The sequence below is a fragment of the Ranitomeya variabilis genome, chromosome 1 (genome assembly GCF_051348905.1).
Source record: "Ranitomeya variabilis isolate aRanVar5 chromosome 1, aRanVar5.hap1, whole genome shotgun sequence".
Classification (NCBI taxonomy): Eukaryota; Metazoa; Chordata; class Amphibia; order Anura; family Dendrobatidae; genus Ranitomeya; species Ranitomeya variabilis.
The window spans coordinates 264,805,793-264,819,741 of NC_135232.1; the positions used below are offsets into that span (position 1 = coordinate 264,805,793).

At 40.5% G+C, this 13,949-nt stretch overlaps 1 protein-coding gene across 2 annotated transcripts in view; it reads left to right on the forward strand.

Moving 5' to 3' along the window:
• Positions 1-6,937, forward strand: part of SNAP29 (synaptosome associated protein 29) — a 43,139-nt gene extending 36,202 nt beyond the window's left edge. For both annotated transcript variants that reach the window (XM_077293440.1, XM_077293439.1), the window contains exon 6: positions 3,861-6,937. In XM_077293440.1, the coding sequence (XP_077149555.1) occupies positions 3,861-4,021 (161 nt within the window). In that variant the 3' untranslated portion in view covers positions 4,022-6,937. The remainder of the gene's footprint in view (positions 1-3,860) is intronic.
• Positions 6,938-13,949: the final 7,012 nt, after the last annotated feature.

Sequence of the window (13,949 nt, forward strand, 5' to 3'; positions counted from 1 at the left end):
ATATTTAATTTAGTATTAAAAAGAATTTATATAATTAATACAAACACAAATTGTCACCTTCCCTTTAAAAACAGCATAAATTCTTCTTGGTACGCTTAGTTTTTAAAGGAACCCTGCAGGGAGCTTGTTCCTAACATCTTGGAGAACTAACCTCAGATCTTTTGTTGATGTATGCTAGCGCAAATCCTTATGTCTCATCATATAATTGCAGACACTCAGTGGTGTTGAGGTCGGGGCCCTCTGGGTTTATATAATCACTTCCAGGACTCATTTTTCTTCCTTACACTGAAGATAGTTCTTAATGACCTTTTGATGTATGTTTGGGGCCATTGTTCTAAGGCAAAATTAAATTTCAAGCCAATCAGATGCCTCCTGTTTTGGAATTGTATGATGGATAAGTATCTAACTGTATTTCTCAGAATTAAGGACACCATTAATCCTAACCGACTATTTGCTGAAATGCAGCTTTATAACTTGTAATGAAACTCCACCATGATATCTCCAAGCCTTCGGTGAACAAATTTACCTTCAGTTACAGCCAAATACTTCACAATATTTTTCTGCCCCCACCACTCCAATTCCTATGTTTTCGTGCATATGTAAGAAGAGAAACCAGGCTGTGGGTGCGATGGTGCCAAGTCGGCACTTGCGTTACAGCAGCCCGTTTAACGTATGTGTTGAAAGGGCTGCTGTAACGCAGTGTGAACCCAGCCTTAGCCACTGAGACGTGGGCCCGGCCGTGAGGAAAATCTACCGCAGGAACTCTGAAGAGAAGCCCGCCGTGTGCAGCTTGGCTCGCAGACATCTATGTGCCAATCACTTTTTAACGGTCACTGCTGTGCAGGTGCGACCTGACAGATGGAGACAGGGACCGGGTACCACGTCCTGAATCCCCAGTGCATACTCGTCGAGCTTCACTTTATTTTAATGGACTGTGGCCTATACATCGCCGGCCACCGGAGTCTCCTTATTGAGGACTTCACGGGACAATTCAAAGACTCAACGTTGCCAGCCAGGAATGTTTCATCACCACTTTCAGCACCACACTAGAACCACGTCGTGCCAATGGCTGTTGGTGCCATTATTTACTCCGGAACCGTTCCTGTCAGGAGGATGCCCGATGGATAAGTGACTTCATTGAGAACAATTTTCTTTGTTTATCTCCATTGATTTCTCCCCAACCAAACCCCAGTATTCCCTATTCTGCCCACATTTTACCTCCCCTTTTTTCCTGTTCTGCTCGCCTTTTACCTCACTTTTTCCCCCATCTCCCTATGTGGAGTAAGTCCTTGTTTTATTAAAACCTGTTAACCCTTGATCTGCCTCCTGTCGGTCACTGCATCTGCCAGCTTGCTCACACATAGTTGAGTCACTTTACCTTGTTTCCGTGTTAAAGATGTGGCTTTTGGCTGCAATTCTTCAATGAGGACCATTTCTGGACAGACTTCAGACTACACATTTTGGATATGGGTTGTTGCATCTTGCTGGTTGCTGACAGTTCTGAGCTGATGGCATTGCTGGACATCTTCTGATTATTTTTTTTTTTTAAGAGAATTAAGTAGGATGTGCCTTTCATATGCTTCACTAAGTTTCCTTGGCCAACTCTTTTCTATGGTCCTCAACGTTGACCATTTTCTTGCTGTCCACTCTTTTGAGAAATATAGTAAAATACCTACCCATTATGCAGTACCGTGAAGGAGGCGTAAGCGTAAAACCGCCCCCCCCCCCCCCCCCCCCCCCCCCCCCCCCCCCCCATCCCAAAAGAGCCCTGATCTCGGTATCACTTGAGTTTGTTGGGGATTGCATGAAGATCTGTGGTTAGTTCTCCAAGAGTTTCGAACAACCTCCCTGCTGAGTTTTTTTAAAAAACTTTAAGTTTATCTAGAAAAAAATTGTGTTGACTGCAAAGTTTGGTCACACCAAATATGGATATGACTTGGATTTCTCTTGTATTCATTCACTTTTCATTCTTTTAATTGATAAAATTAAGCAATTCACACTACTTTTTTTTTAAATCAAATCATTTTCATTGAAAAACTCCAAATAGAAATGTTCCATCTTTCATATAGCATAAATTACATAATAAACAAAGTAACTCCACTTTAACTTCCCTAACTCCCCCTAAACCAAAATGCCAACATTCCACAGAGGACCATTTTCATTTTCTTAGCCGTTCTAGAAGAACGAAGTATAAATTATAGTATTTGTAGAAAGGGGGAGAAGGAGAAAAAAGAGGACTAACAATTGAGGGTTAGATCATAAATATGCTCTCTCTAATTAGAAGATTTGCGGGCAGCACTGGAGTATCCAACAAAGGCTTCCATCTCTTTTCAAATTTGCGAATATTACGTTTATGATAGACTCCCCTTTCCAACCATAATAACCATATTATTTATCCTTAGCGGTATTTCTCCCATAGATGGAGCTTGTGTCTCTAACCAATGAAATGCAAGAAGTTTACGTGCTTGAAATAAGATACGAGAGATGCCTATGAATAGGTGCAAGTCAGGATCCGCTCCATCTTCAAATATTCCCAATACACATATACAGGGATCTGTTAATTTCACTCCATACACCCTTTCTATCAAGATTACCTCATTCCAAAATAGGACTGTCTACATTCCCACATCGTATGCATCAAATGTGCCTCATCAATCCCACACCTAGGATATCGCCACAATGCCCCATCTTGGGTAAAAAGCTTGGAGTAATGTTTATTCTGAATTAAATCTAGTAAGGGAGCCTTTGGGGCTCACAGGGAGATCATTTGGGAACAATTTATAGAATGTCTCTCCATTGCTCCACTGATATAGGCCTACATCCGCCTCCCATTTAGCTTTAACTGTCAGAGGGTGATTATCCACTTGGAATGAGAATAGGCACTTATATATGGTACAAATTAAACCCTTTGTATGACCTGTCGAAGCAATAATATCTATTAGGGGATGTTGCATGCTAAGATCCATCAGACCAGATTGACCTGAAAAGTATGTTGGATTTGTAGGTATTGGTAAAAAGTGTTACGTGATAAATTGAATTGAATTTCTCTTGGACCTGTTGACCCTTTAACTTTGATACTTCACCCAAATTGGCATTAGGCCTTAGTGGTGTGTAATTGGTGAATCCCTTAAAAGCCTCTCACCAGGTTTGACAGATAGGAGATACTGCTGCCACTTTCAGGGCAGATATACAGCATTATAGAATGCTGTATATCTGCCCCCGACCTGAAAAATAGCTTTTATTATATTCACCTGCAAGGCGGTCTGGTCCCAGGGGCGTCGCTGGTCTTGGTCCAGCGCCGTCCTCCTTCTTGCTTTGAGTGGATGACGAATCCCTACATCATCCACACAGTCTCCCCTGCATCGCTCACCTGTGTAGGCGTACCTTTCTTTTGAATAACGTAGCATATGTGTGTGATGTACTGGAAAGTGGGAAAACATTCCAAGTACAGCACCATGGTGAAAAAAGTTCAATTCTGCAACTTAGAAAAAAAATTTTTGGGAGTAGATAATATGCTTTTGTTAGCCTCTCATTGACTTTGCAAGGGGTTAAGAATAAAATGTGCACCACATTTCAGAGCCCTTTTGAGGTCTGTAAAGTTTTTCTGTTGCTTCTATATAAGCAGTGAGAGCCTTCCTAAACTATGCGTTTAGTGCTTGCTAGAGAAAGATGATGGAACATTTCAAAACATCTAAGCAATGTTTGATTTTGCTAATTCCTATTAATACTTACAACAATATTATTATTATTATTGTACTGTATATTACCAATTGGACCAGTACAACAGTGTATTAGCAAGTAGGAGAATAGCACCTAAATCTTTTATAATTAGTCAATTTAACCTGTTCCTTATTTTACAGATGACATGTCTTCAGGTTTGGGTCGTCTTAAAAATCTAGCCCTTGGTTTACAGTCTGAGATTGATGACCAGGATGAAATTATTGGCCGCTTGACAGGAAAAGTGGATAATCTGGACTTGAATATCAAGACTACGGACAAAAAGATCCGGGATGAACTGTGAAAAGTTATAGACGTTTCCAGCCAGCACAGTCCTTTCCAGTTTTATACTCTTCCTACATTTTATTGAACAAACCATCACAAGCGTCTCACATTTTATATTGCTCGTATTGAGCTTTTCATATGTCTGTATGCCAGGGATTATCATACTTCACACTACTTTCAATTACTATAAATGTAGGATCAATATATGGGGTAACGGGAGAAAAAAAAAATCAATTTGTGAGATTTCCCAAAACAGTTCACATAAAAGATTGAGTGACTGTGAGACTACAGTTGTATTGTGCTGATCTAGATTTACAGTTTTTCATCCAGAATTACATTACCAATTCTGCTAGTCCTTATTGGAGTCAGAGAAGGCATCACTTTCCAGTAATGAAGTAGCTCTCCCTATATGAGATTACTGCCATTACCTGCTATAGAGACTACACTCCATTAATTGCATTTTACCAAAATGTGCATAGATGCAATAATTAACTAAACCTATACTGGCGGAGACCACCTAGGAGGTGGAGGTTTAACAGCTCCCTATATAGCTTAATTGTTATACTAAAGTTTGGCCAGCTTAACCACGGACACCAGTATAATTGCATAATAAATTTTCTAAGCTTCCTGCTGACATGTAATCTTTCATTGCCTTTTATTTATTTTTCTTTGCCAATTGCCTAAAGTTATACTGTGAATATTTGCTGCCCCTTTGCCTCTATCTAAAGAGTTAATACAATCTTGTGCTCTCAGAAGCACACCTCTTCCCTTGCCTCCTAACTGCTGGGGGCAGTGTGCTTTTGATTGACAGCAGCATCGTTGCCCTGCTAGCCCCAACTGTGCACTCCCAATGATACTATGAGTATGAGACAGCTTTGCCTTTGCGGCCTCGAAAGCACAGTGGTAGTGAAGCTGGCCAGGATTAGGGTGCTTTCACATTGTGTTTGGGCACCCGTTTGATGGCTCCATTGGGGCTTACGTCTGAACTCCTGCTAAATGGGTTTCGAATGTTTGCGCTGACGGGGCTATAGACTATAATGGTGGCAACAGAGTGAACATACCCTCTGCCATGCATCATTTTCAGGCGTGTATACTTACTGGAGGTGGACACTCGGACTTGGTAGACGTAGGTTCTGGGTGTCCTCCTCCAGTAGGAGTATTCGCCCATAAATGATGCACAGCAGAGCACATGATCGCAATGTCAGCACCATTATAGTCTATGGCCCTGTCAGCGCATACATCCGAATCACGTTTTGAAGGAAGTTCGGACATAAGCTCCGACGGGGCCACTGAACGCAATGTGAAATCCCTCAGCTGCTAACCGTGCACTCCAGTGATCTTGACCTGCTTCTCTGAATTGCTTACAAGCTCAATAGGAAAGAGCTTGTAAGCACTGCCCATATTTGTCAACCATTGCTAGACAATAGTATTGGCCTGTCCAAAAAATAAAGATTGGTGGAGAACTTGGCAAAATTTTAATTGTAAAGTTGCTTGACTTTAAACGCACTTTGCAGGTTTACCCATCTTAGAAAATTGGAATGACCCTTTAATTTTTAGATTTTTTCCTTTATTTTTTTTTTTATTTAAGATTAATAATGTATAGAAAGCAAGTCTGTAAGGCACCATAGAAGATGTCCCTGTCAAAACCTTTTCCAGTTGCTGCTTACCGAAAGTATTCGCACATCTAGTATAGTTTTAGTACTGTGTATGTGATTGTATGTGCTTCATTAATGCAACAGCAGAAATGTCATAATTTAATGACTTACATTAAAGGGAATGTATTATCAGAAAATAACCTATTGTTTAAATCAGATTTTTCTGTTACATTTTTCACCGATAATAATGAAATTTCTGAAAATTGTTCCCAAAAGAACAAAGTGTGAAATTACAAGATTTCTCATTTTAATTTTTAAGCTACATTGTATATGTAGATTTTAAGTATAGATCATTTTCTGTTGATACATTCGTTTTGTTAAATGAACTATAACAAATGAGAAAATAGGGTAAATGATGGGTAACGTCACAAATCCAACTAAAGATATCTGATAAAAAAGTGCCTAAAACCCATAAGGAGGGCCATAAGATAATGAGAGCCTTCGTTAGTTAATTCATTAATTTAAAGTTATGAATATTCTTATGTGATGTGCATAAAAAATGTATTATAGAAATAACTTTTGCTTGCTGATTTTGAGTGCTTTCATGTTGTATGTTGCAAAAAAATATACACCTGCTTTTATTTTGGTTGCCATTGGAAACTGACTAATGTTTGACTCCTACCATCCGCTGTTAAATACAACATGCCATATTTTTGGGACTACAAGACGCACTGGACCATAAGATGCACCCCAAATTTTTATGTAGTAAATTATGAAAAATGTAATGCATCAAATGGGGGTCTGTGTTACAGTCCAAATTCAGCTTACCGGTGGGGGTGGACCAGGGTCACAGTAGGTGTTCGGAGGTGTGACACTGCGAGTCCCATCCCAGGCTGGTAGAAGGGGTTAAGGAGGTGCTTGGCAGTGTGGGGGCTCCGCCAACAATTTGTGAAACTCCAGAGCTCCTGCACTTCCATTATTTCAATGCGGTAGACTCCGGGAAAATTGCCGCCGGAGACTGTGCATGCAAACCAGCAAAATGGGTATACATTGTAGCACTTCTTAAAGGACTTGACTTTACTTTATTCCTATTTTAGGTCCATCTTTGTTTTTTTGTTGAGTGTGTAGAATAGAGAGTGTGAAACACATATTGGATCAATAGAATTAATTGGGTAATATTTTAAGGTCTCTTACGCTGGTCGATAATCAGATTCCAACACTAGCAACCTATTGTAGACAAATTGTTCAATTTCTCAACCCATTCACATTAAACAATGTGTCCAAAAACGGTGATTGCATTGTTCATGAAATTTGTTTGTGCGAGCAAAAAAAAATAAAAATCTGGTTCCACTTTTAAAAATTGCTATGTAAATGGAGATTGTTTGCTCGTTAAACAATTTGACCGACAAAAAGGATTCAAGTTTTAAATAGGATTCTCTATGTGAACACGGTGCACAACAGTCGATGTAACAATTCAATCATTTAATTCACTATTCTTTTCCTGTATAAACGCTTGCCTTACATTATTGGCTAGTCGTGAGTTACAATAGAGAGAGAGAGAGATATGCATGATTTCAATGGAAAATGCTTGGAAAACTGGATTCGGAGGCCGGATTCATCATTTCACATCTCCGTTTCACACGTTTTTGGCCGGTTCCGTCACTGTGTGCTTTTTTCGCCGGACGAAAAAACGTTTATCTGGATGTTTTCTCCATCCGCCGGAAACTACTATTTGGACGGATCCGGAAAAAAACGGATGAAACGTCTGGCCATCAGGCACAATCCGACGCTAATACAAGTCTATTAGAAAAAAACGGATCCGTTTCTTTCAAAACTTGACGGATTGTGCCTTAGGCCCCTTTCACACATCAGTTTTTTGCTATCAGTTGCAATCCGTCGAATTTTGAAAAAAAAACAGATCCGGCAACTGATGCCGCCGGATCCATTTTTTTTCTTGTAGACTTGTGTTGGCGATGGATTGCGACGGATGGCCTCACATTTCATCCGTCGCTCGCCAGAGCCGTCAAAAATTGTTTGTCCGGCGGCCGGAGACAATGACAAAGTAACGGTTTTTGTGTACGTTGAAAAAACGGACCGCGACGGATACGTCGCCGTCCATCATTTGCTAGAATGGAAGCCTATGGCGCCGGATCCGCCAAATGATGGAATCCGGCGACGGATTCCATTTTTTTTAACTGAGCATGCTCCGATCCAATTAGCCAGATCCGCTAGTCGGATCCGTCGCATTAGTTTTTCACAATCTGCGACGGATCCGTCGAGCCAACGGATTGTGGCTGACGGCAAAAAACTGATGTGTGAAAGGGGCCTTAAACGGGTTGTATCTCATTGAGCACTGCGAGGTCTGCAAGAAGCAGAAAACTAATGCAGGCTGCAGTATGTCTGATAGATATGTACTAACACATTCACCTACATTGGCCGTAGGAAAATACTTTGTTTGTTTCTACAAAAGTCTTATTAGTCCTCTGTGTAGCAGCCATATACCGGTACTTGTTTTTCAGAAAGAAATTGGGGAAAAGTTTTCTCTGTATGCGGCTCACTCAAACCTAGTTTTCTTTTGAAGATAAATGTCTCCTTGAAGGACTTCGCTCCAGTTCCTATACATTTCAGTTTCAAAGGTTTGGGGTTTTTCTTTTTTATTGTAGTTTTTAATAGCTTCAAAGGTTGATTTTTGGTTTTTTTTTTTGCTCCTTAGTACATCAAACTTACTGGAGTATATGTCTAGACTTGTGTTAGTAAAAAATGTATCAATGTTTCACAAAAACCCTTAGGCTACTTTCACACTAGCGTTAACTGCATTACGTCGCAAATCCGTTTTTTGCCGAAAAAACGGATGCGTCAAAAAAAGTGAAAAACGTATGCAACGCATACAGCATTTTGACGGATCCGTCGCAAATCCGCTAAACGTTTCCGTCGAAAATACTGGATGCGTTGCATACGTTTTTACCATCCGTTGCATCCGTTTTTACGACGGATCCGTTCTTAAAATGGGAGGCTCCCAAATTTGATTGGCTACTGGAAAATATGGAAAACTATATAGTTACTGTTTTTACAGCCCATCTTTGAGGGTTTTAGTTTTGTGGCAGCGATGGAAGGTGTTCTTGTGAGGATTGCTAGTTTGGTTACCGACGTTATCTTTGAGACGAATCGCCTGGATATCATAGTGCGGGAGAAGGAGGCGGCAGCGGAAAGACGTAGGATGCTTCTGCAGAGACGGAGACGACTGTGGATTCATCCGATTAATGAACTACGGATGATGATAAAGGGATCCAAACCCTAACCCTAACCTCACACCTAACCGTTTAATGAACATTTTCTGACAGTCATAGTGCCACGTATTTCAGTGCCACGTACTATAAATACTATAACTACGTGGTTATACGTGGCACTGAAATATCGTGGCACTGAAATATCGTGGCACTTAAATACGTGGCACTTAAATACGTGGCACTTAAATACGTGGCACTTAAATACGTGGCACTTAAATACGTGGCACTTATATACGTGGCACTTAAATACGTGGCACTTATATACGTGGCACTTATATACGTGGCACGTATATAAGTGCCACGTATATACGTGGCCATATATGTGGGGTTGAAGGCCCAGGCCAGGTTTATATAGATTTGGGGGTGTCTGGCCAATTGGCAACAAAATCCAGCTTCTGAGCATGCTCAGTGTAAAAAAACGTATTGCAGCGCTGCATTGCGTCGTACGACGTGTCCCGACACTTTTTGAGGCGGAGACAAAAAACGCTACAAGCAACGTTTTTTGCCGACGACGTATCGCCAAATTTCGACGCATCCGTCGTAAAACGTACACGACGTATGTCAATCCGTCGCCAATACAAGTCTATGGGGAAAAAACGCATCCAGCAAAAACTTTTGCTGGATGCGTTTTTTCGAAAAAAAGACGTTTTGAGACGTAATGCAGTTAACGCTAGTGTGAAAGTAGCCTTACTGGAGTGGAGATTTAAAAAAAAATAAATAAATAAAAAATCTTGGGTGTCATGACCACCATCCACTCGCTGCACATGTCACTCAAATTACACTGTTAAGGGGGACTCTGCTTCTCACACTCTCTCTTCCACTCACATATTGCAATAGGCTGACAAAGCGTTAAGTGCATTCACTGCTAGTTTGCTCATCCACTCTTTTTGCTGCCACCACCTGCTATTTTGATAGGCCAGTGAGACACATGACAGAGTAATACTCAAGCACACATGCCACCCAGCTTTTCCAAGCACCTGACAGATACACTGCTTGCACTCTGTCCTCCACAGCAGTTTCCCTCTTCAGGGTTGTCGGTACGTTTAAGGTATGTTTCCATGGGGCGTAATCTCTGCGTTTTGGATGCAGCGGATACCCCGCTCCTCCCAGAGCCCTGCCCCCCGTTGTACGCCCAGTGATTCTGGATGTGTTCATTCAACACATGTGGAATCACCGCATCATATTCATAGAACTGTGTTATTTATCTTGTGGAGACTGAGCATCTCTGCACGATAAACAGACATGCTGCAGTCTGGAAAGACGCGCCACATGTACGGTTACACAGGGCCACCGGATGCGGCCCTGCACGCATAGTGGAGATGGGATTTCATAAAACCCCCTTCACTATTCTGTAACATCTGGATGCTGTGGCTGTACGCAGCATCCAGTTTGCCTCAAATCTTGAACGCATCCTTGAGGTGGAAAACATACCCAAAGAGTGGCAAGGAATAAGCTTATTAACAATTGTCTTTGAGATACAAAAATACATAAAAGCAGAAACTGTATAAAACAACCTATCATTCTATGCCAATGATATTTTGAGATCAGTATAAAATGTCAATGGACTACCTTCCTTTTCACAACTTTAATATTGTTTCCACACCTGTGTAGACAGGATATTATACATCTATGTTCAGAATATTCAATTTATACAACTCTGACAGAACAATAATATCTGCTATTTTGTCTTATTTCTCTTATCCTGAGTTAGAATAAGTGGCTTTGTCACAGTTCTTACTTTTTTTTTTTTTTCGTGCTTAACCTGTTATTAAATCTGATCCATTGTATGACCATGTAGATTAAGTTGTGGAGTTCAGACAAAACAAGGCTTGGATTCCAAACATAGGAAATAAGTGTAATGGAAACACGTACGGTATACATCTTGTCTTTTTACCATGGGGGTGTAAAAAAAAAAAATAAATAAGGCTATGTGCACAAGTTCAGGATTTTTCGCGTTTTTTCGGCTGTTTTCCGCTTAAAAAACGCATACATAAGCATCCCATCATTTTTAATGCATTCTGCAATTTTTGTGCACATGATGTGTTTTTTTCCGCATCATGTTAATTAATTATGCGGATTTTTTGCATTTTTCACGCTATTTAATGCATTGGGAAGCTCCGGGAAAAAAAACGCGTCAAAAACGCATGTGGATTTCTTGCAGAAAATGTCCGGTTTTGTTCAGGAAATTTCTGCAAGAAATCCTGACATGTGCACACAGCCTAAGGCCATGTGCACACGTTCAGTATTTTTCGTGGGGTTTTTTGCGTTTTTTCGCTATAAAAACGTGATAAAAATGCGAAAAATACGCTGACATATGCTTCCCATTATTTTCAGTGTATTCCGCATTTTTTGTGCACATGCTGCATTTTTTTCCGCGAAAAAATCGCATCGCGGAAAAAAAAGCAACGTTCATTAAATTTGCGGAATTGCGGGGCTTCCGCACACCTAGGAATGCATTGATCTGCTTACTTCCCGCACGGGGCTGTGCACACCATGCGGGAAGTAAGCAGATTATGTGCGGTTGGTACCCAGGGTGGAGGAGAGGAGACTCTCCTCCACGGACTGGGCACCATATAATTGGTCAAAAAAAAATAATTAAAATAAAAGTCATATTCTCACCCTCTGATGGCCCCGGAGTGTTCCCGCCTCTCAGCGGTGCATGCTCTCTCTTCCGTTCCTATAGATGGTGTGGTTCAGGACCTGCGATGACGTCGCTGTCTTGTGATTGGTCGCGTGACCGTGACGTCATCGAAGGTCCTGAACCACACCATCTATAGGAACGGACGCCGCTGAGGAGGTCGGCTGTCTGCAGGTGAGTATAACCATCTTTTTTATTATTTTTAACATGACATTTTTTTACTATTGATGCTGCATAAGCAGCATCTATAGTAAAAAGTTGGTCACACTTGTCAAACCCTATGTTTGACAAGTGTGACCAACCTGTCAGTCAGTTTTCCAAGCGATGCTACAGATCGCTTGGAAAACTTTAGCATTCTGCAAGCTAATTACGCTTGCAGAATGCTAAAAAAAAAGGGAAAAAAAGCGCAAAAAAAAAATGCGGATTTCTTGCAGAAAATTTCCGGTTTTCTTCAGGAAATTTCTGCAAGAAATCCTGACGTGTGCACATACCCTAATAGTGTGATTACAACCATGCCGATATTTACAAACAAGCAAAAACGGTCTTCTCTTACCAGAACAAACCTAAAACGCAGTTTTTTACCACAGGAATGTGGACACTAAACTGTCAAACTGAAAATAAAAAGAAGCTTGAAAGAGATTTTTTTTTTTTTGTTATTTTACCAAAGAATATCATTGCGACACATTCAATTTAGCCTTCCACACAATTTATCCTTCATAAAAAAGTTAAAAAGTTGATTTATGTCATAAGCTGGAGTTTAGCATTTCTAATTATCCTGAAAGTCTATAGCCCACTGTGGTAACTCTATTAGAACTAGTCTTTTAACCCGTTTGCGTAATAAGTTATTGGTTACAGTGGTATATTAACCCCCTCTGGAACCTACAGAAACTTAAAGATTTGGAAGAAAGGTCCAAAATCACACGTGAGCAATGCTTGCAACTAGTTTCTCCATATAGGAGGTTTCTTGAAGCTGTCATCACCAACATAGGCTTTTACATGAATTATTATATAATTTTCAATAAGCGTGTTCAACACCTTTTTCCTGTAATTTCTCATTATTACACATAATTTATGGAAAGCTATGGTTGGCTTTATTTTCCAGTGTGGATTGGATGGGTTTTTACCGACATCTGGTAAAAATGTAATGTCAATATCACCTTTAGAAATATATTTACTTAGAAAATTGGTGATGTGTTCAACACTTAATTCACCCGGTGTATATGTATATACACTGTGTTCCAAATTATTATGCAAATTGGATTTAAGTGTCATAAAGATTTAATTGTTTTGTTATTCAAGTAAACTCGTGGATGGTATTGTGTCTCAAGGCTCAATGGATCACTGAAATCAATCTTAAACACGTGATAATTAGTTTTCCAGGTGATTCTAATTAAAGGAAAACTACTTAATAATGATGTTCCACATTATTAAGCAGGTCACAGTTTTCAATTAACATGGGAAAGAAAAATAATCTCTCTGCTGCTGAAAAGCATCAAATAGTGCAATGCCTTGGTGAAGGGATGAAAACATTCGAAATTTCCCAAAAACTTAAGGGTGATCATCGTACTGTTAAGAGATTTGTGGCTGGATCTGAGCACAGATGTGTTTGTGCTGATAAAGGCATAATGAGGAAGATTTCTGCCAGGCAAGTTCATCGGATTAAGAGAGCAGCTGCTAAAAAGCCATTACAAAGGAGCAAACAGATATTTGAAGATGCTGGTGCCTCTGGAGTCCCTCGAAACTCAAGGTGTAGGCTCCTTCAAAGGCTTGCTGTGGTTTATAAACCTACTATTCGGCCACCCTTAAACAGTGTTCACAAGCAGAAATGGTTGCATTGGGCCCACACATACATGAAGACTAATTTCCAAACAGTCTTGTTTACTGATAAGTGTTGAGCAACCCTGGATGGTCCAAATGGATGGAGTAGTGGATGGTTAGTGGATGGCCACCATGTCCCAACGAGGCTGCAACGTCAGCAAGGAAGTGGAGGGGTCATGTTTTGGGCCGGAATCATGGAGAAACAGCTGGTAGGGCCCTTTAATGTTCCTAAAGGTTTGAGAATGACCTCTGCAAAGTATAGAGTTTCTGACAACTTTCCTCCATGGTATAACAGGCTGAAATGTGCCTTCAGCAGCAAAATCATCTTCATGCATGACAATGCACCATCTCATGCTGCAAAGAATACTTCTGAGTCATTGGCTGCTATGGGCATAAAAGGAGATAAACTCATGGTGTGGCCACCATCTTCCCCTGACCTCAACCCTATAGAGAACCTTTGGAGTACCATCAAGCAAAAGATCTATGAGGGTGGGAGGCAGTTCACATCAAAACAGCAGCTCTGGGAGGCTATTCCGACTTCATGCAAAGAAATACAAGCGGAAACTCTCCAAAAACTTACAAGTTCAATGGATGCAGGAATTGTGAAGG